The sequence below is a fragment of the Anopheles merus genome, chromosome 2L (assembly GCF_017562075.2).
Source record: "Anopheles merus strain MAF chromosome 2L, AmerM5.1, whole genome shotgun sequence".
Lineage (NCBI taxonomy): Eukaryota > Metazoa > Arthropoda > Insecta > Diptera > Culicidae > Anopheles > Anopheles merus.
Window position 1 is genome coordinate 36,517,368 of NC_054083.1, and position 23,959 is coordinate 36,541,326.

The 23,959-nt window shown below is 44.2% G+C and overlaps 1 protein-coding gene across 4 annotated transcripts in view; it reads left to right on the forward strand.

Annotated features, from left to right (window-relative positions):
- The window catches only part of LOC121593256 (tyrosine-protein kinase Drl), a 60,876-nt gene that overhangs the window by 31,145 nt on the left and 5,772 nt on the right, over window positions 1-23,959 (forward strand). For all 4 annotated transcript variants that reach the window (XM_041915473.1, XM_041915474.1, XM_041915475.1 and 1 more), the window contains exons 8-12: window positions 7,869-8,070; window positions 8,826-8,985; window positions 10,663-10,812; window positions 12,410-12,626; window positions 15,064-15,143. In XM_041915473.1, the coding sequence (XP_041771407.1) occupies window positions 7,869-8,070; window positions 8,826-8,985; window positions 10,663-10,812; window positions 12,410-12,626; window positions 15,064-15,143 (809 nt within the window). The remainder of the gene's footprint in view (window positions 1-7,868; window positions 8,071-8,825; window positions 8,986-10,662; window positions 10,813-12,409; window positions 12,627-15,063; window positions 15,144-23,959) is intronic.

Here is a 23,959-nt window from a genome sequence, read left to right on the forward strand (position 1 = left end):
CCTGAGGTGAAAATGTACCCCATTTCCATCATCGCACACCGTGCCCGCCGACCGCACCGGCGGACACATAAATTGAGTGAATGGTACACCGAGCCCTCGATTTTACCGCCCCGTTTGTGCCCGGTGCCAGAGGTGTTAGTTAAAAATTAATAACAATAATGAGACTCTTTTGTCGCAGCGCCGGAAAGATGAGACCAGCCATTTTTCACAAGAAATTTCCCCACCGTTGCTACCTTCCCGTTGCGTGTCCGTGTGCGCATCGTGGCAGATCGGTTCCTTAGTCTTTATCCTTTTCAAAATTTACTCTCCATTTCTACGACGTCCTCTTGCGTCCAGGCCCAAAGGCATGGGAGAGGAAATGGATGGGAAAATGATCCCCTTGATACCGGGCGCAGCCAGTCGCGGCACACTGCAGTGTTCGGTTTTAGCTTTTATCAGCAAATACTAACGTCCACCAAGAGACACAAACTGGGGGCGAGCAGGAGGCAAAACAAAGCAGAAAAGAAAGAAAAAAAAAGACACGGTGACACTTTTCGGGCTTCAGGAAGCCACTGCCACCGGCTCTGGGGCCACAGCGAAAAAGGTTGCGGCCACCGACAAGCGTACTTGCGGCAAAAACATAAGCTTGGGCACACAATTTGTAACCAGATATTTCACCGTGCGCCAGAGCGATGCGGCAAAGGAAGGGCGTAGTAAGGGAGTTCCATTTTTTTGCTTTGTTTTGCTTGAACCTACCCAGCGAGCCCTAAAACAAAAGCGTGGCGCGTGACGGAAGGTGAGAAAATGATACATAAGTCTCTTCGCCCTAATCCCGGGCACTGCGGTGCGGCGCGCATTTCGCTTCGTGGCAAAGAGCGGGCTTAAGCTGTGGCATTTCACTCGCATAGTGCTAAATTTGGAGCATTTCCGAGTGATTATGTTTACTTTTCGCACCTGCATACCTGGTCGGTACCGGTTTGCGATCAATTATCTGTAGTTGTTTAAATACAGCAATAATTAAATTAGGAGCATTAGCTGGATGTGTGCTGATGTTGATGCCCCGCTTCGTTGACGATGACGATGGAGTAATGTGATAGTCATGCCTGCAAATCGTTAGCAAATGATCATTTATCATAACTTATGGGAGCGTGGGGCGAAACGATATGTGAGATAAAGTTATCTGCACTAATGATGGGTTTAGGGGACGGTTCAAGTAGACTTACAGGATGAGTCCTAAAAAATTAAGCAAACATGAGCTTGAAGGAAGATTTGTTATACCACAAACACGCCAAAAGAGCTATTGGAATTCCGTCTGCCTTATAGTAGCTTAATAGTAGAACAGTTCTACTACCAAACCGGTACGTCTGCAAACGACCATGCTATTCTTGCTCACTATTTTGTGCTCAAATTTGCAGCGCTTGCGGGTTTGACAGGAATACAGATGTAAGGAATACAAGAATCACGACTCTCTCCTGTACAAAAAGAATGCTCAGAGCTTGCTTAATGGTTTTATATTTAGTTATGTAGAAGAATGCGATAGAATGCGAGAATATTAAATTCAAATTATGATTAAAATTGGATTTTGTATGAAGAGTCTCATTGAAAACGCATGTAATAGTTTTGATTGACATGCAAAAACAACATTTTGTACGTGTTCAGAGCTTGCATAGGTACGTACGGAGCTACAAAAGAGTGTGGAGCTACATTGAGCTCAAGAAGAGTTCACGGACTCATGGAACGTATGGCGATACATTAAGAGTGCATAGCGGTTGCAATAGCGCAGAGTTACTTTAAGGAACGTAAATCTATTTAGAGTGAGAAGTGACATACTTCGTGTTGAGCTACATTTACTCTGCGGAGCTACAGAAGAGTGTGGAGCTGTGTTGCGCACATGGAGAGTTCAAGGATCCATTTTGCATTTGGAGTTACATTGAGTGTGCGTAAACGCATTCGTTAGAGTGTGAAGTTGCACTGAGAAGGCATCGATTTTGTGGAGTTTCATACTTCACGCTGACTTACATTGACCGTACAGAGCTACATGGAGTCCTCATCTCTATGTTGTAGTTAAACAAACGTTATATGAAATACAATGGAACTACTGGAAAATACACTAGTTCCAGAGCGTTCTCAATTCAATTCTCACTACTTTTATCCATACAAAACCCCTTTTTCTGCAATGTCCTTTGCTTATGAGTTGATGGATTTTTACTAAAGATAAAAATAATTTTATTTTTAAGTAACGATCCAACCCAAAACAATCATTTTGAAGTGAAACTACGCCTGAATTTGCAACATTCGAAAGAAACTACCTCATTCTGACCCCAATGCTCTTCTCTCGCATATCAGCTTCCTGTGCCTTTTCACGCTCATCATCACGGTGGAATGTCACACTTCCGAGAGAAGTTTACAGTTTTTGACACATGAAACCATTAACTCGAACCATTTGCAACACATACACCACACACCCATACTTCACATTCCATTTGCCACCTACTCTTTCGCTAATGACAGCCCGACACCCAGGCGGCGGGGAAAGTTTTGTTTATGCTCAGACGATGAAGTTTTCCCGTGTCCTGCAGGACACAAAAGGCATCAGCACCTAACCGAGTTGACAAGTAGAGTACAGTACCCTGCAGCACTACTCTCCTGCCTGTCGGGAGTGTGTGTGTGTGTTTTAATGACATTTTCATCATTAATTTTGAATAGCTGCAAACCATGCCGCCCCTTTACGCACACCTACGACAATGAAGCACTCCGTCTTTTAATCCTTCCTGGCTGACACGTTCCACCGGTGGAAAGAAGCAAACCGTTCAGCACCTCCTTTCATCGTTTGCAGCACCCGTGTGGTCCCTTATCGGTTGACCGGCTTCAGCTTCGCACCGGGCCGAAAGACAGTGAACGAGACAATATTTCGTGGCGCGGGGCTGTTGGAAGAAATGAGCAGTACAGCACAAAGGGGCAAACTCAGCCCCAACCCTTTTTACGGGAAATGAGATCCCGGCTGCCGGCGCCCCGGAAGGTGACAACCTTCGTTGTACTTTTTTTTTCGTTTTTGTTTCTGTGTTGTGTTGTGTTGCTGTGAGCGACGGAAAGTCATGGTGTGGTTTGGTTTGCGAAACCAAAAATATCTCCCTCTAAACGTTCTCTCCCGGAAAGCGAGGGAAGGTGTTCCGCTGGTTGAAGCAAAAACGTGAAAAATATGCTGCGGTAAACTTGTGCTCTAAAAATGAAATGCTTCATGGTTAAATGATGTGCCTTTAGAGCATACGACGCATGGGGAACGAAAGAGAGGAACACCTTAGAAACCGAAGAGTTTGTTAATAAATTTCTTCACGAATCCTTTTCCACCCTAACGAGCACGGTATCGTTCATAGATCAAAGAAATTTCTGTTTAAATAAATGATCAAACGGACTTCATTGGGTACGGATAATTGTCTAAATAGCACAATATGGCGGCTAATAGCTCCCTCTAGCGGTGGGATCGACTGGGACAAACCCTGCAGCAACTCTTAAACCGTTCTGTTCGTTCATCCGCTGCTAGGATTGTAATTGATTGTAACGCGCCACGGCCACGGTGAACTATTGATGCAATTAATCATCAAGCGTTTTATCGTTCACGCCTTTTGCCGGCCCACTCTCCGCTGTCAACGCCACCGCTTGTAAAATCCTTGCGAATAGTTGTTCTTTTCCAGCTGCCCATTTCGCATTCCACTTCGCTGGCAACCGGCCAAACCGGGACTTGTTGAGTACGGTTTCGGTACGACATTTGTAATCGTTGACGTTTTACACAATCCCCGAGTGGAGGCACATGCACACAGGAGCACTGGTTAGCGTTTGATCTTTACCGTAACGTAACTGGCCACACTGGTGTGGCACGTTTTTCACCAAGCTCCAAGCTACGAACCCAGCTGGTCACTTGCGGAACGTTTGCTTTCGATTTATTGCATTCCAGCGAGAGTGCTTGTTTGTGCTTTCAGTGCTGCTGCCTTTGATACACTTGCTCACTTGAACTGGTCAGTTTAAAATCGATTAAAGGTTACACGTAGAACGAGGTCGTTTCTAGTCCCAATAAATCTTCAACATCATGATATTTTTTACAGTTTTTTGTCAAATATTTTTCTGTGAACACATACAACCCTTTCACAGTGTAATCCACAAAACAAAGAGCTTTCCCATAAACTGTAACAAGCGGCAGTGAGCAGTGAAGGAAAAATCCCAACCTTCCAACCGCTTCATTGTATCAATCATCTCCCTTCACTGTCGCTGAATCCGTATCCGGTGACGTACGAACTACACTGCGACCATTTCTCTGCAGTGTCTTGCAATATTTTCATCTCCGTCTACCAACGTGCTGCCGCTGCCGTAATGTTCAGCTGCTGAGCTTTGAGTTCGTTTTACTGTGTGGAGCATTTTCTTTCTCTTTTTTTGCGTCTGACCATGCCCGTTGCTGCTGCTGATGGTGCTTGCCCGTTGAGTAGAGTATCCTGGTCCTGAAAGAATTTCGAAACAGCAATTCATTGCACTGCCTTTGGTGTGTCGCGAGCACTGTTGGGTATGTCGAAAAGTGTTGTGCTATTGTGGTACCAAACAAAATATGTGCTTTATAAAACACCCGTCGTGAGTTCAAGCTCAGTTCAAGGGATGATCCTTCCTTAGATAGACCAAGTATCTTTAACCTATTTCATGTTAATCTTATCTGGTAAGAACTAAAAGTTTGTTTGCCTGAGCTGTAATGATTCATGCCAAAATCCTTAAGCTAGTATGTCGTTTAGGAAGTCTACAAGGACAGAGGGAACGTGGTAGGCCTAAGTTGATGTGACTAGAAGGCGTGGAAGCGTCCGCTAAAATGTCCTGAATAAAGGCGTCCGCCAATTTGTCGAATTATAAACGAGTGTTGGAGTTTTATGTCTTGTTAGATAGACCGCGCTCTAACTATGTAAAGGATCTAGTAAGTAAATACGTCATTTGAGCTTAGCCGATAACGTCATTTGAGCCTACCAATGTCAAACTCAATACAAAAAAATGTCTAAAATCGTAAAGCACCCCAATGGCAGATAATATGAACACAATTTGAACTCTCTTGATTTGTGTTCTATGCGTCGTCCAATTACTAATATTGGGGCCCTTCACGATTCTAGTCAGTTTTTTATATGGAGTTTGACAGTTGAAGACTGAAATCATGTAAACACTCCATACAAAACCACCCAAAAAACTAGCCTGCAATTTTCAGTCTAGTCTAGTTCAGTCTAGATTCGAGTACCTGCTCGAAAACACGGTGTTGTTTACATTTACCCCAAGGTGCAGGAGATCGGGTTGTGGAATCTAGAATCAAAGTTTATGTAGTCCAGGTGTTCTCATAGTATGTTTTTTAAAATCAAATTTGAATATCATTTTATGACAGAATAGGTGAAAACTTTTGTTTAAACAAGCTTTTTTGAGGCTTGACGAATACTCAAAACACTCTTAAAATCTTCATCTAGAAGCAGAAGCGATAAAAATCAGCCTTCTAAATTCATACACCTTGGGATAAGCCCACCTGTATATTATACCTACTTAGCTAGCTGCTCGAAAACTGCTATACAATGCAAACAGTTGACAGGCTGAAATTTCAGCCTAAGAAAGGGCCCTATTATTTGTTTAAAATTGTCTGAAAATGATTATCCGGTACAGTGTAGTACAGTGATCCACTCAATTTATGGAGTCAGTGCATTGAACTAAAACTGTAACAAAACATGAGTCATCTGATGACACAACTAGGGAGTAAAAAAGAGTTTCGCACAACTTTTCCATCCACCCAACGCTCCAGCACCGGTGCAAATGCTGGTGAGGTACAATTTTTCTCTCGCCGATTTCAACAAACGCCCGGGTGTTGATGGATGGAAACCGGAGTTCAAACTGACAATAGAGTTTCCCCCGGTTGCGCGAGTGCATCCTTTTGACCAGCGGCTTCTGCCATCCATTTATCAACCCGGGGCTCCCTGTGCCGCATCTCCCCGTCCCACCCATTAACCGGTTGCGATTCGAGATGCTGCTCGTACTCCTTCTGCTGCTGTTTCTGCACGCCTTTTTCACATGAATACCACCCAACAACGACGTTCATTGGATGCTCAGGGTCCATGTTTTATTCAGCAGGCAGAAACAGACCAGAAGCACTACGACCAAACTCAGTCGGCACCTTCCGCATTCTCCCGCATTCTGTTCAATATTTGCGCAAATGCACGGGGGCGCGTTGCTAACGAACCACGATTTTTATACATGAGCAAGGAGGTGTGAGTCCCTCAGCAGGCTTTAGGGGATCCACAAGCGCAGGGTAAGAAAGCTGGCCCGGTCGGCTTTATGCAATGCAATCGCAATTTTTCGCTAACGAAAAAGCTCTCAATTATCGAGATGCTATCGATTGAGTGGGGGGCGATTAGTTCTGGAGTTTAACGGGAGTGGGAATGATAGCGCACTAAATCGATGGTTCATTAGGGTGCATCTTTAACTCAGCGAATTCTTTGTTTCATTTTCATTAGCACACAAAAATGCCCCAAAAGAGCTCTTAAATATTCTTCTTGATGAACCCATCTTTCTCCAACATGTTCTGAATCTCTTACTGACATCAATACGTTACCAAGCGATCGATTAGCTTCTGATATGTTGCACGATTTTGCCCTAGAACCGAACCCGTCCCCGATTGAAATTAATCCCTTAAATCTGTCCTAAATCTTTATCACCTACCGCTCGTTGATGCCTTCGCCAATCCTTTCAAAGTGCTAACCTAATCCGAAGCTTAATGAAAGTAAAGCGTACGCCTACCGCCCAACCTCGATATTAACTCGACAGCAACGACCGTCGCCCGATTTGCCGACGAGATAAACACGCTCATATACCTTCACAACAGCCCCAACCAACACCCCTTCCAAAGCGGCCGTATCGATTCTGTTAGCGGAGCTTTACGTTGGCTTATCAAATTTCTCTAATCATCAATGAAGCGCCATAAACATGGAACCCCCAATGCTCCAACCGTGCCAATGTCCAATTTCAAGACCCCGGACAAATACCAATTCTCTTGGGCCCTACGTCCAAATCTTGTGGTCCGTTCGAATCCGTTCGAGCTTAACAAATAAAGAATCAACTCCTCCGGTAGGACAATATAGTGGGACAGCTCGTTGCGTAGGGCTTTCTTGTGCAGTCGGGCCTGAAATTTCATTTTCCACCTCCGCCCACCAAAAGACAAAAGGATAGCCCTGTGTCGGTCAGAACAGGCGTGAAATGGCTCTTCGACACGCAATCTTCACGCTGGTGACTCAAGTCACCGGAGCTTCCGAAAGCAGCAAGCAAATGTCCCCATAATAAGCAATGACAGTCGTTGACGCAAATAGGCATATAAGCAAAAAAAGACAACGCAAAGAGGCACCTTCCAAAACGAGAAAAGGATTGTCTTTGTGTCCGAGGCTGGTGTGGCTCGGAAATCGGGAAGGTGAACCCGAAGCCCGGGCGAAACGACTTGACGTGTGGGTAATTGCGTAGGCTCTGCGTGATAGAACTCGGAATGCTTTTGGGCAGGTTATGCTTTTTGTCCGCCTTGGCTCGGTGTCGGATGTGCCCGATGCCTGTTCTTGGTTCTAGGGCCCGTACCACCCGGAAAACCCCAAAATCCCGAAACGTCAGTTTGAGAATAGTACGAGAGAACGAGAAGAGGCACCAGCGCGTGTGAGATCTTTTAGTGTTAGACGGTGTTATTGTTCATTTGGTTGAGATTTTCCACAAATCCCTCGTTCGGTGGTGCTGTTTGTCGCTGCACTAACGCTACTTCCCAAACCCAATCCGAAACCCCATCGTACGTCGGTGGCCCACGTTAGACGCTAGACCGTTAATGGAGCTTTCCGCTGTTGCTGTTTTCGCAGGTCTACAGCCTATCGACGCCAGCGCGAAGCATCCACAGCAACGGCTCGAACCCGAAGGACAAGCTGCGACGGATTGCCGTGTCCCCGGGTACCATCCTCTGCCAGCAGCTCGTCCAGGAGGGCACGTACGGCCGGATCTACAGCGGCATCCTGCACCATCCGCTCGGTGAAACGCGTGACGTGCTGATCAAAACCGTGGTCGGTAAGTACCGAGGGTGGTGCTTGGGCATGCATGGGCAGGAACGGTGCACGTGGAACACCATCGTTTGCGCTGGGGAAAGGTTAATACACCGCGGGCAGCTTTGGGCAGTTAGGCACACAAAGGAGCGCAGTTTGAACATAAACTTTAGAGATGAGATGGTCCCTAAAGGGGAAAGTAATTGTATTTTTACAGTCGTTTATGCTAACTTTTGCCTCTAAGTAACACATTTTCGCTTTTGAAGCACCTATTTCTAACAGGGGATCTTAGTTTTTGCTTTTAAGTTCTCTAGTTTTGCGTTATGGTTATTAAGGTTTGTCAGTAAGACACTTATTGCAACAATAAATCATCCTTTTAATGTGTTTATACGTTGTTTCTTTTATGTTTAGTGACAAAAAAAGTATTTCACGAATAAAATTTTATTATTTTTGCGTCAATCTTGAAAACTTTAAACAGTTTTGCGCTTCTCAAGGTACTAAGAATTACACGATTGTGATTTGGAGACATTTGAGGCGTTTGAGGCAAAAATAGAAGCAAACGTTACAAATTCTTGTCAACTATATTAACTGTTTTAGCGCTGATGCCTTAAATTTACATTTTCCTAGTTATCAATTCTTCATTTTAATTCAAACAGTTGTATTACTATTTCCACCACTATCGAAACGTAACTTATTGCTCAAACTATGCCCAGAGCTTCGCTCTCCAATTAAATGATCCAATGACTTTTCTTCTCATCTGTGGTTTTCTCTCCCACCCAGACGGTGCCTCGCTGAGCCAGGTGGCTTATCTGCTGTCGGAAGGATCGACCCTGTGTGGCATCTCCCATCCCAACATCCTGTTCCCGGTGGCGGCCGTTACCGAGCTGTCGGGGCCACCGAAAGTCGCCTACCCACTGGCGGCCAAAGGAAACCTCAAACTGTAAGTAATGTCTTCTGCTTGAGCCCTGCCTGCCCTGCTCTACTACCGCCCCCAAACGTCACCCCCCAAAACGTGCACCAATAGCACAGCAAATGTAAAAACAAGATTTATATACTACTACTACGTCCAATCTTTAGTTGTTCATTGCTTCTACGCTCCGCATCCATTGGTTTGTTTGCAAAACACATCATGAGCGTGGCTTTTTTTTTCGTTTGGTGCCAAGACAAGTTTCAAGTTTCTTTTTAAAAACGAAAAGACACGACGAAACAACCTCGCATCAGTTCCTGAATAAACATTACACGACCTGTGTTTTTCGGTTGGGCTCGATTTCAGACTCTGCCGCACCGCACCGAGCTGTCTGTCCCAAGACGGTGCCTCGCTCGAATGGCTCCGAAACCCTCGGCACACGAGCCACCCAGCTTTCTGCAAAGCTTTTCCGTCACTCTTTTTGTGTTAGCCGCCTGCCGTCTGAAAAGCAACAAACAAAACGTCATTCGGTTGGATTCTTTTTCACAGCGGGCCTTTTTTCTCCTCTTTTATTGCTCCAACCAGGCACAGGAAATGTATTCACTTGCCAGGTTGCAAAAGCGTCCTCCAATAAGGCTGCTCCAACCTCTGCCCTGCCGTTTCTTTGCCAGCGTCCGATTTGTCCCCCGTCATTGTCGACCCGATCGAACGGCGCTACATTTATCAAATAGACATTAGCAAGCCAAACCGAACCGTCAGCGTTGGGAGAAATCAAAGTGGCAAGAACCTTTTGTCGATGTGGGATAAAAGGCCACTGGCAGAATGGTAAGGTTTCGGAGGAAAAAGGGCTCAAACACGAGCAGCGCACGCTGGAAAAGAAATCTTACATTTTCCACGTGGCAAACGGTGGTATGCGCCATCCTTTGCGCTGGAATGTTTTCTACCGGTTTCGGTATCCTTTTACCAGCCACATGCCACGTAATGTTGGCAACCGATGTTCGGGGTTAGGGATAACACGTTTCACTTTCAGCTTTGTTTTTACTTCACTTTTCATGTTCTGCCTTCTCGGTTAGGGGTTGCAGCATCTTAAGAGTAACCGATATGCCGTCCTTAAACGCGCTGAATGACGCGGTTTGATGTAGGCCCGCTTTCAAAGAACACATGGCGGAGCTCCAAGAAAAAGGGACCTCCCTGCCTTTGGTGTAGCAATGCCTTTGGTGTAGCGGGTGGAATGAATTCTGAGTGATTATTGAGAGCACATGAAACGATTACATTGAACCGAGATGGCAGAATATCGTGTTCACTGCCAAGGTTCCGGACCCTGCTCCACCAAGCCAAACAAACAGTTACTTTTCTGATAAATCGTTTTGTGTAACGAAAAACCTTTCGGTCTCACACGATGATATGCACGATGATACACCCCCCCCCGTACAAGTACTTCCCAATTTTTCTCTGTCAATATTTAACCTCACAGTTTTGGTCTGCTCCATGTTCGAGTGCGAGATTATCTCCCCCTGCCAACTCGTCAAAAGTAAGCAGAGAAAACAAACCTCCACCAGCGTATGTTTGTCCCGGGCGCAAAACCTCAGAAAGCAAATCACCATAAATTTAAAACCAATCTTCTGCCAATCTACCATCCTGACTGACCGCGAACCACGCTTTGCCGTTCGGTTCTTCTGCTTCTTTCTGTTTCTGTTTTTTTCCATCCAGCTACCTGCAAAGCTGCCGGGAGATCGGTATTCAAAATTCGCAGCTCAGCACCCGACAGCTGGTGGAGTTTGGACTGCAAGTAGCCCGTGGCATCTCGCACCTACACTCGCTCGGCGTACTGCACAAGGACATCGCTACCCGGAACTGTGTGTAAGTAATACGGGGGGAGAGGGGAGGTTTGGTGGGAGGGGGGGTTAATAGAGGGGGGAAATAAAAGCAAGTCACATAAACATCACCATCATCTGTAACTGATGTGCAGCGGTGGGAAATCAAATCTCTTGCCGGCGGGCTTGAAAACTGGAGCGCTGGTCCCAAAACAACATAACAACATTTTGGGGCGAATCTCCAACCACCGCCCTAGGCGGTGGAGAATGATGGGTGCTGGGTTTGTTTTGGGCTTTCGGTTGTGTTTCTGTTTCTGTCGCTGTCGGTGGAGGCTGCGTTTGAAAGCTTCTGGATGGGTTTCGGTGGCGCCACAGCGTTACTTGGAGGATGGACTGAGTGGGCAAGGCAATGGTGCAAATAATGTTCGATGGAATAGCAAAAACGTCCTACGCATTTCATTAACGTTTGACAGAATGGATGGAGACGAAGTTCAGTTGCAGTTTATTGCTGTCTTGTTTGTCAAATGATTTTTATGACGGATTTTGTTGTAGAATGGATGAAATAGTTTGAATAGTTAACGTACTAATAACTAAAAACATCTTAGCTGTATCCCTGAGCCTGTATCTTCCTGAATTGCATTTGTTATACATGAAACATATGATGAATACAACCAGCGTATTTTACAAAATATCAATATAAATTAGGAAAAACATCTCAAAGCTTCATGACATGAGTAACCTTTATCAAGCAAACCTATTTTTATTCGACTATTTTATTATTATTTTTTTTTCTATTTTGTAAGACTTTTTATGTTTTATGTTAAGTACATCAACGTCATTGATGAAATGAAATTTTCAGACAGAAATGACTGATATCATTTTAGCGAAATTACAAATTAGAAAGTGTGAGATGTAATAACAAAATTTGTGAAATATTTCGAGTACATTTTTCCACAAATTGTTACTAAATTAACTGAAAGAAAAGTGATCCGATTCTACAGTTCAAACGGTGGAATTTTCTCATTATCGCTGACCTGGGTGTTTTCGATCACTTTAATTCTGTTTAATTTACCAGGCCAAAGACTACAAAAATCATGCACGTACTGTTTTTGATTCTTTAGTACGCGTGCGTGTGCTTTATAGACACTCATTCACTTTAATTTAGACATTCGATTTACTTTGTTTGTAAAAGACTTAAATTTTGCTTCTCACGCAACGAACAACAGCTTAATATTGAAGAAGTTTAATATTTATGTTATGCGTTTCCAAATACCTTGTAATTCTTGGAATGGTTTACACACATTCCTTGTCAATCCAATTTTTAAGCTTATTTAAGAATTGTTTCAATCAAAATTGCTCCGGGATTTTGCTTCATTTGTCAAACAAAACGACTCTAAACCGATTTGCCGCATCCCACATTGTGCAGATAATGGGCCCGTAAGTCGGCTTCCAAAGTATACGCACACTAACAAGAAACCACAATTCATCTCGCCCGAAAACGACTCCATTGGGAATTGAACCAGCCACCTCGAGTTTCGCCCCAAAAGAACAAGCGCAACAACAACAAAAAATCTGATCCATTTTTTGTCTTTCCTTCCCATTCCCACAACAACCACAACCACAAAAAAAACCGCGCCCCACAGCCTAGACGTCGAGCTGAACGTTCGTGTTTGTGATAACGCCCTGTCCCGGGACGTCTTCCCGAGCGACTACCACTGTCTGGGGGACAACGAGAACCGGCCGATCAAGTGGATGGCGCTGGAAACGCTCGAGAAGAAGTTCTTCACCGCATCGAGCGACATCTGGAGCCTGGGGGTGCTGCTCTGGGAGCTCGCCACGCTAGCCGCGATGCCGTTCGAGGTAAGTCCCTAGGTTAGACGATAGGGTACAGTGACCACTTCACCGTTTATGCTAACATTACATCAATCACAATCAGAATCCCACCCCCCCTGCTCGAGTTGGCGTGAACGGTTGCGGTGCATTAAAATATTATATTTACTCTTACCCGGACGGGGACTCGAAGCGTACGCCCCACTAATGGCTACAGGCTTGTCTGTTTATTTATGATTTCGTCACTTGCCAAACACCCGCCCGGATCGGGCACTCGAAACACCGGAACGAACCCAACGCAACGTACTTCAACGGCATGAAATGACACACCAGAGCGGTGGTGGAGTAGTCCGATAGTCACCCACGGGACACCCTTCAAGTCTGCCCCATTAGCGATAATGGCGATGGCGTTGACCTATTTCCGATCGTGCACTCATCGTCGGCGCCATACTTGTCGTACCTCCACACTGTCGAGTGCTGTAATTTTGATGGGTCCTGTCTCTCTCACACATACTAAACACACACACATACCAGTGACCAAATCATCGAAACTGACCGGTTTTGGCCAAAGACCACAAAACCGCATCGTTTGGAAATATTGGACAAAATAAACAGCAGTCTTCAGCAGTCTGGTTTGAGCGATAAATTTCCCCCGAGGAGCCAGTCAGTAAGGACATTTGGGGGTGTTTTTTTTCGCTCCCTGGTAATGTGTTACCGTCTCTGCCTTCAAGTTCCAATTTCAATTCCACCACAGCTGCGTCGCATATGCGTCTCTCTGTGTGTGTGTGTTTTATAGGCTTTCGGTTAGCCATTTTCCGAAAAGCCCATCATGGGCATTAGGCTGCGGTTGTGTGTAGCCATTACATTGATTATGAATTAATAATAAATAACAGTCAATTAATTAAATTGATTCTTTCCGCGGTTCTTCGCGTCCCGCGCACCAAACCCTCAGCGAAAACCCAAACAGACGCGAAACGAAAATACGCCTGCAGGATTCGAATAGCTTCGGCGGATTTTGCCTTGTGGGATTTCTTCTCCCGTGCAGATCCTAACCCCCAGCGGACGGGTCAGTGGACGGTCCCGAGAGGCAGCGTGGTAATAACACTTTAAGCGCAACAATAATCATAATCATTTCGCGCTTGCTTCCCGTTCGCTTCCGATGGCATCAGCGTGATTGTGTCGCTGGCAACCCGCGCGGCTCATAAATCCGGCTAATCGTTTTCAATTCTTCATGTGCACTGGGCTGGAAGCGGTCCTTTTGCCAGATCCGGGTTTTATATAAGCTGGCCGGTTCGGTTTTATTTACTTGCCTCATCGGTAGAATATTGTCTTCCAGCTTCGATACTCATGCCTCAAAACTCGGGATCCAAGCTGAAATGGGCAGTAATGGGCAAAAGGGAATACTTTTTGCTGCTGCTTTTTTGTTCACTTCTCATCCTTGCTTTCCGTTACATTGTGGCAAGGAAAACAATGCAGCAAAACAAATTTTACAACAAACTCACAGCTTGAAGGAACTCTCTCGCTTCCTTCTCTTTCTCATTCTATCCCTCAAAATGGTTCCTTACATTGCCCATTACGCAGCTCATTACAGGAAAGAATTCGTACCATTTTCATTCCCTTCCGAGGGGTGGTCAGGCGAAATATTTAGGCCCAGGCAATAATGTTTTGTTCACCCCGACAGTCTGCCTGCCATTATGAGCATCGTTTTTTCCCACTCTTATGAGAGTTTCCCGGGCGCTGGGAGCAGCATAATTGCGAAACACATCCCATTTTCCGGGATTTTTTTCTTTTCTTCCATCCTCCAGAACTTCCCTTCCCCGATGGTCACTCCTTGCTTTGATCATGGGCCATGGGAATGGGAAGCGGACGGGATGCGCCCTACCCCCTGAAAGGGAGATAGCGAGTGAAGGCAAAGCAAATGTGGACGCACACGCTTCCCTCCTTTTTGAATGTTGTTTTTCCTCCCCATTCGCACTGTTGCAAAGATATTAGATTTCTTCCCCTATCGCCTTGTTTTGCCGCACAATGAACGGTGGAGGGTACGGTGGCCTGGGGACTAAATTATTTCATTGTCTTTGATCCCTTCCTTCCTTTCTGGTTTGTCCCGTGCGCTCACAGTTTTGCTCCGTTTCATCCCTATAATGTTCACCCCTTTCTGCCGTTGTCAGGGAAGGTCTGTCCGCCGTTGCGTCCCGATAAGTCCCTTACACGAGAGTTTTATTTGCTTTTCACACTCACTTAACGCATCCCCGCTATGGATGGATTGTCCTTAATGTTTTGTCCACTTCGCGCTCTTCTTTCCGTTGTGCCGTCCCGTTTGCGCGCAAGGAGATTTGTCCTTGCTTGCTGGCTGGCTGCCCATCGTCGTTTTAATAGCTGGCATTGCAAAGGATTACTCCTTAGTGTCGTTCTGCATTACTGTACTGATGCGACATTTTATTCTCTTCTTCTTCTCTCTCTTTCGCAGGAGGTGGACTGTTTCGAATTATCGGCTTACCTACGGGATGGCTATCGGTTAGCACAGCCCGTCAACTGTCCGGATGAGTTGTAAGTATCTGCCCTTGATTATTCTTTTTTTCTTCTTTTTACACGGCTGTTTCGATTCCACGACTAAGGCTGGTTTTGGGTGTGTGAGGAGGAAGGGTAAACTGATTAAATTATGGAAGTATTGGACAAGCGACACTTTGCTTGATCTTGATTATATGGATGACCTAGCTCAACACGGTTTGGGGGGGTACGTTTTCACACTAAATTGAGCAATTCCATGGAGTACACTAAATTGAAGATGGTTTGTTTGTGTCGTAAAGGAATATAATAATTGAATGATGGGGGGTTTATGGGTGCCTCTTTCGAGCTATAATCTTGTGAACTGCTTCAAATGGTTTTTGACTAAAATTTGCTTCATGGTGATTTTTAACTTCCACTACCGTAAACATGGTAGTAATTTACTCTACAACTTTTTACTCAAACCAGATGAAAAATAAGTATAAATTATGAATTTCTAAAGCAGCAGTGAGGTTATTGATTAGAATTCCATGTGTATATTAATAGTTACTTCTTCTTCTCCTTCTTTGGCACAACGACCGTGGTCGGCCAAGTTATGCCTGTACCACTAGTACCACTGGCTACACATAGCAGGATACTCAGCCGTACGTATGGTGGCACGGTCCAATCGAGGCTTGAATCCATGACGGGCATGTTATTAGGCCATAAGAGTTGACGATCACGAGACCGGCCGCTTTAGTTATGGAAAAAATGGAGTCTGTAAACGTTTCGGGAGAGTAGATCCGGAGTTAGTTTCCTAAATTTACATCTGATCTGAAATTTTAATTGAAAATCAGTTCCGGATTCAGTATCCGTTCCAGTATTTAACTTAGTGTCAATGCTAAGCGTAGATTTTTAAATTTGGTTAATTTTCAACGATTTTGTGAAATTTGTACTAAGAGATCTTCCTCTTCTTTAATCTAAAAATAATATATTTTATTTCATTCTAATAAATAATCGGTATTGGATCCGGAATCAACACCAAAATCAGCGCTGTTGGTTGTTGAATGAAAAAAAAAATTGAGCTGTTGGTGTCAGAATTGATTCCGGAATCGGCTCCAGGATTGTTTGTAGAACCAAGTAGTCTCGACTGTCCACCACTAACAGTTAGGTAGGGATTGACTGTTTGAATGAGAAACGATCCATTTCCGACCATGTGGAAATGCTCCAAATACAACAAATTCACCTCGAAATAAAACCCAAATGCAATGAATCACAAACGACGACCAAATCCATCCTTTGCTACCTCATTGTAGCTTTTCATTATTAATTATGTGAACCCGCTAGTTTACTAGCGTTTTAATTATAAAACAGATAAGTAAAAAAAGAACATTTCCCATTTTATCCTCATAATTAACGAACCGTTTCAGCACCACTTCCCAGTTGCATCCTGAATCATATTCTCTCTCCCATGTTAATCTTATGCGTCACGTTCTGATGGTTTCGGTCGTAAAAATTCAATACCATTTCTAAACGAGCGACTGCCGGCCCCGCAAAATAACTGCTCTCATCAGCAGAATTTGCCGAAAAATTAATTCCGCTACTCGTTTGCTCATGTGTGTGTGTGTTTGCGTATAGGCGCCTCTGTTCAAAAGCACAGTGAACCATCAATTTGCTGTCGCCATGTTGCTGCCCTAATAAAATCGCTAACAACACATCGTAAAATGTTTATCCTTCATCATCGGGGCGCAGAGTTCAGGTTCGCACGCAACCACGCCGCAGCCATTGCCGACATGTGAAGGAAATTGGAACGATGATCTTGTTATTCTTTTTTTCGTCCTTCTCCTATCTGTCCTAACCATTCCCACGACTCAGATTATTTGATTCATCTGCATGAGCCTTCCCTAATCGTGGCACTTCCGGGGCGAAAAAGCGCGGATACGAATCTTTTAAACACGCTGATAGCAGGCTGTACCTCGCAAAATATGCTTTTGCTACAGACGATTTGGCGAAGGAATGACTTTGCGTGAAACAATGTACAGCAACATCAACAGAACGTGGCGTAAATGATCAAATTGCAGGTTGTTAAACACTAGCGAAAAAGATCATCCACCTTGCGCGTTTGGTACCGCATGGTCATGGTACATCAGAGTCAGCACAAACACGCACGCTTCACTGAAGAGATAGAGAGGGCGAAAAATGGCCACAAAACTCACCTCACAGTAAGCACGATTGTGCTTCCCGTAACGGTTGTAAAGTTGCACTTTATGTCGACCCATAAAAACGTATCTTAGCACGATCGTAAAGAAGCTGCCACACATGCACACGGTGCGGCAGGCAGATGAGGTGGGTGCCGGGAACGACCGAAGAGCCCTCGAGGTGTTTATGAATAAAATTACCTCCGGCTGAAAATGGCTACCGGTACCGGGTATGGGCCGAGTATGGTAGGGCTAATAAGCGACTGTGGATTTTTTGGAAGCTGCGGGTTTGGGTTTTGATAAAAGTAAAACAAAACGGAAAAGGTATGGTTTTGTAGTTGAAAATGTATATGAAACTGTGGAGGATACGTTGTAGTTGAATTGTGGAAAATTTAACAATTTCATCATGTTTTATTTGAACAGTTCATGAGTTTGTGTTTTGTTTTTGGTCGTTTTTTTTTGCGGCTCTTAGTTTTAGTATAAGCTATGCTGTCCAACCTACTATATTAATTCACACCGCATCTGTAGTACATTGTAATCCAGTATTTTTTACTCTTGAAATTCCAAATAACATGTGAATAAGGATAATGATACTCAACCTTCATTGTTTGTTGCATCAAACATGTGTTAATGTTGTAAATTTATAATTCTAGAATTTTTACCAGGTAATAGAGCTTTAAAACGCTGTTTCCAGAAGTAGGACATGTTTTCGACAATTATTGATATTAGGACTGATCCCATCAAAGCCATACCAGCCCTGAATCCTTTATTCATAACTTGGATCTTGGAGCTACTCCTGAATCAATCACGGTGTTTGGAGCTACTCCTGAACCTAACCTAGTCTAGGAACCGATCCTACATCCATTCGGAAATAATCCTATTTTGTATCTTCTGGAACATATCCTCCCCAGTGCTGCAAAATGTCATGAGTATCACGAGATTTTCACCAACGAAAACAATGAAAATATCCGTGGTAGCTTGATGCTCATTGCTGATAGTCAATAAAAGTGCGTTATGACATGCAGAACACGACATGTGAATATTTGAGTCTAACGCGATACTCTGACTGACAAGCTTAACTTAATGCCGGCGCAAGCATAATCATGATTTTTTTCTGGCTGTGATCAGTGCTGCCAAATACCACTGTTTCAGTCATCAACGCTCATGATCGAAACGAAGCTCAAATCAGATCACGTACACAACTGAGATGATCAGTGACTATACTCAAACAGTTGGAGGATCAATCACATGCTTGGTGACATTTTAATTAACTCCCAACTCTTGGTCACTTACTTGGTCATGACATTGTTGTCGGCGATAATCGCGATATACTTTGCGCGTGGGCTCTAGCAACAAAATTAGCATGCTTTCTCCCTCCATGATGATCACCGACTGAAAATGTCGCGACCAAGTGATTGAACACGAGTTGGTTGCACACAATGTCACTAAGCATGTGACGGTCGCACCAACTGTTTGAGGCTCGCCTCTGATCATTACAGTAGAGCTCGTGACGCTGAGCTGATTTTGTTTGAGCCAGAATTTGTCATGACTATGTTAGTGACATTTTGCAAAACTGATCACAGCACAAGTCACAAGTCGTGACATAGTGACTGACCAAGCGATGGTCGCAAACATGTCATGAGCATATATTAGTCACACCAACCGTTCTGAGTATCACCTCTGATTATCACAATTGAGTATGTGACGCTGATATCGATTTTGTTTCAGTCGGATTTTTTTATGACATTGATAGTGACATTTTGCACCACTGATCCTCCCAGGCTCCCAGACTAGCCTTTAAACTCTTCCCGAACCTGACGAATGAGATGCGTAATGTAATAGCAATGTCTGATGAATGTAATGAGCATTACCCTCGGAATGTACTAGAATGTGTATATTGATCTTGGAATTGGAATAGGACAATTGGAAGAAATGGTTATCAGTACGTTTAGAGATCCTATTTAAAAATATTGTTTCATATTTTAGGCCAGCTCGGTTCAACATAAATGTGATCCTATAAGCCTAACAGGTTGTCCTCTTAAATCCGAACGAACTGATGATCATTTCAAGATCAATAATCTAACAAAATGTAAACGAGCTGATTGTAAAAATTGATTGATAAGAAATGTTTCTCATAAAACTACAGCTTATTAGGGAAAAAAGTGCACAGAATGACGTAAAGCTATTATTGTTGAAGCGATAAAGCAAACAGATTTTCGAACAGAACTCAGCAACATTAGGACATCAATAGTAGTATCAACCACTAACTAAACGTAGTAAAGCTGCATCACTATTAGCCAAGTTAGTAACTTGCAGTTTCGCCCACAACGATTGCCAGCATAACCCTAAACCAAACATTTACCCTTCACAAACAAACCACTCCACAAACAGCCCTTAGGCAAGTGTCCTTCTCGCGTTATTATTGTGCTTGTGCCCGCCGGCACATCGCTATTCCGACTCATCCATTCTGCACTTCCGCTCTGCTCGATGTTTTTGTTTTTCCTTGCACAAAAAATCATTTACATACCGTTACGCCTCGCCAGCAAACCGAATGGCGGGTGCTTAAAATAACGACCGACATTCACGGCTCGTGTTGTTGCTGTCAAAACATTCAGCCCAAACGATTTGCCAGCTCCTCTTACAATTGCCCCATCGTTCCGCCGCATCGTCCCCTTACCCATCGAAGCATCGCAATGCAACGCATCTTCCACGCGGGAAAACACTATCAAAAGATCGTACTTGCATCTGTCTATATACCCTTATCGCCAGGACAGTTCACCACTATCGTATCGCACGATTCTGGGAAGGAAGTTCCAACCATCACTGGGCTGGAATTTAATGCTCATTTATTCCGCACAGCTACGCCCATTATCGGTGATTCTGGGAAACGCCATCTCGCCAAAACAGTTCCCCCCCCCCCCCCCTGATGCACCGCCCAAGACGCTTCACGTCCTTTTGGTGCCGCTGTGCACCGCGTGGTTCAATTCCAAGTAACCGCTCGCAACGCCTCATCACTAGCTCGGAAATGGCAAAACAAAACACCCCTCCCATCCCGTTGGATGCAAGAACCAAATGCCATTAGCTGTAAGGAAAAAGCTGTAAGCGATTCTACCCAAAAGCGCTCCCCATTTCCTTTCCCGGGAACCAACCTCTCACCTCTCGCACTGTAGAGCGGATGAAACGGTTTCATGTCGCGACAAGCGCTCTCTCGCGCAAGGCAAAAACGCGAGCGTTGCACAGGCAAGCATAAATCCGACAGGAATGCTCCCTCCCTCTGTAAGCGTGCACTGCAGGCTAATGGAGTTGAATAATTCAACTTTTTTAAATAAAGACACCACTACCACACAAGGGCAGTGCTAGCCTGCATGCAAAACACGAACACGACGAAAAGGACGCGCGGCTGCCGTTGCGATGTAACGATGTCGCCAATCTTTATTTCCTTCCGATAGCGCTTTTGAGAAGGAAACACAGGGAACACAGGGACACAACCACAACAAACAAACAAACAGACATTGAGCAGAAAAAGAAGAAAAAAATCGCACAGCATCACCAAGTTGGTCCGTTTTACATCCCGCCCCAAGCTCTCTCCGCTCTCTCGCTCGAGTGGCACACGTTCGATGGGAAAAGTTTCCACTAAAGTATGGCCAAAAAGTGTCGCCCGCTTCCGCAGTGTTCGGGATCATAAAGTGCAAATAAAAGCCTTCACCGTGTCTGCGAGAGCGCACAAACGCGACGGAAAGTGAAGCATAAACTAAGGGAAAAGTTGTTCGGATTGTTTTTTTTTTTTTGGTTCTTGCTTGTCGCCCGCGAATGAACCTCATTTTACGACAACTTTACGGACAAGGGATGCATATTATGGGAGGTGATGGGATGGGAGGGAGTTGGCGTTGAGATTGGTTGCGGAATGTTTTTTTCCTGCGTACGGTTTGATGTGCGTTGCTGTTTTGATTTATTGGTTTTGAGAGCTGTGGAGTACTTTTTTTTTGGGCGACACTAATTTTGTTTTTATATCGATGGCGTTTTATTGCACTTTGTTTGAAGTTGGATTGTTTGTTTGCTGTGGGTGTCATGTTTGGTTAGCCATTTGTAAGCATTGATTTACATGCGTCATGCCGGAATATACTTTTTTCCTTGATTCGATCGTTGTGAACAAGTTATTGCATTATCTTGTTTTTATTGTTGATTTTCAGTATTTCTTGCTTGTTTTTAGCTGTTGTTATTGTTTGTTTGCTTGCTTTTTATTGGTAAATTTACCTTGTTTCTTGGAAAAACGAACCTCTCTGGTCTATATGTTTTATAGAGCATTGCGCTTAGAAGTAGTAGCATTTCTGAGCATCGTTTTCTTGTTTGGTATTAACTTCGTTCGGGCCGGTCTGGTTGTACAGTTGTCAACTCGTACGACGTAACAATATGCCCGTCATGGGTTCAAGTCCCGAATAGACCGTGCCCCCATACGTAGGACTGACTATCCTGCTATGGTAACAACAATAAGTCACTGAAAGCCAAGCTCACTTCACTAGTGGGTACTGGCAGGCCTTGACCGACAGCGGTTGTTGTGCCAAAGAAGAATAAGAAGAAGAAGAAGAAGAAGAAGAAGAAGAAGAAGAAGAAGATTAACTTCGTTCAATTTCATTATTTCTTTACAACATTACTTACAGTTAATTCTTTCTACGGTGAACCGCGAAGGTGCCTACAGCTGAGAATAACATTAAACTTACAGACACTCTATAAATATGTTTCTGTGGGGTTCGAAGAAATATCAGTATTTTAGAATAATCTGTGACCAGCCTTTCAACCCCTCCACTTTAGAGAATTTAAGTTTTGTACATTGAGGACTGGGCCTGCTGTAAGAATATTCAAAACTGCTCACGGTTTCGCGATATCCGTTATCTCAACCATCTTGCTCCCTTAACTTGGACTCTCTCGTTCCTTGGAGATGCCCTAAAACGACTTTACAGGACTGGTCGATCAGTTCCATAAGGTACATTTCTAAAAAGGGACAAAAATGCCTCTCATCATCTTCATCCAGAACACGGCTAGGACTGGCTTACGTCAGATTTGGACCGAATCCATATCCCAGAGGTCTTTCTGCGTACTGGTACTATGTAGATGTGCCATAGCATCATCAGTTTTGACAAGAACATTGAATTGAACTGTACCATGCTTAGTTTCCATGCAGCTATCGGTGCTGACCTTTGACCCGAGATATATAAAATCTTGGACAACCTCAAAGAGGCTATCCGTACGTCATTCCTTCGAAGGATTTGCTGGTGATCCATCAGTTTGGTCTTTGTGTCGTTTATTTGCATTGTGAGGTTCTCTGCCACCTTGGAAGGTCTCAGCTACATTCATAGTCAGATTTGGTTCTAGTCTCGTCCGGCCCGGCCTCTCATTTACAAGAATAAAAAATTCTACTAATGAGGCTTCAAACTAAATCACAGAGGACTTGTGACCAACTATAGCTATGTCAAAGCAGAAGGAGAAAATATTACATAGCTAGAACATGGCTCATATTTAGTTCGTTTCTATGCAATTGGCAAAATAAAGGGAATATTACAACACAAATTCAAAACAAATAAGACAATATAAAATCACCGTATTTTTTAATACAAAATAAGTATCCTACATGCATCCTACATGTATCTCTTACATGCATTTCTTATTCACTTCATAAAACAAAGTACATATGTCACCCAGCGAACACTGTTCGCCGCTTTGTCGAACGAACCATTGTCTTTGTCCACTGTCGCACCGCCAATCTCCGCTATTGTAATGCAAATGTTGTTCTACCGCTTAAGCCTTACCCTGCTGGTGCCATTGTGCAAATATGTAGCATAAAATTAACAAAAGTTTAAGCTGCAATAATTCGCCCCATGCCGCCACTCGCTGACTCTTTGAATGTTCACAGTTTCTTTTTTGTAAGCTGCATGAAACGCGAACTGCTCCATTAGAACGCTGCAGATGCTTCACGCCACCGAAACGAAACAATGCTCACCAGCAGCAGCCAAAAACACGAGCTGACAACAGCAAAGCAAACAACACGCCAATCCTTTTTGGTCGTTGTGTTTTGGCCCAAACCAACGGAACGGCTTTTAGGCAGTGTCCCCTCAACCATCGCGTATCTGTTCCTTCGCCTTACCAAGAGGCCACTTAAGCACTTGACCATTGTTTACAGCTTTATGCAAAGCAGAGTCAACTGAATAATGAATGCTTAAGCACTTGCGTCATATTTTCGGGCCATCCCTCCCGCTCCATGCGCCGTAACATTAGCGGAACGGATGGTGTGCCCCAGCTCCGGACCAGCCCAAGAAAAGGATAAGCCAAATGGCGTACAAATTATAATCTGTCCCTCTGTCCAACGGGATCGAAGAAAAATGAACAGCACTAACGGAGAACACAACAGTTGCACTGACGGGTGGAAGATGGTTTTTGATCTTGTCCTTGCGCTTTGTGCCGCTGGACGACATCCGTATCCTTCACCAACAAACTAGCTGGCTGATGATGGTTCTGCTTTTGGTTGGGTACGTGTGTTTGTGTCGTAGATCATTTCAACTCAATTGAATCGAGTGTAGGCTTCCGGGGCCGTCGGGGATACAGAAGCAGCCACAATTTGGTCATTACAACGAGTTGTAGGGGAAGTAATTGAGATAAATAAACTCCCCTCACAGAAAGCGGCAAGAA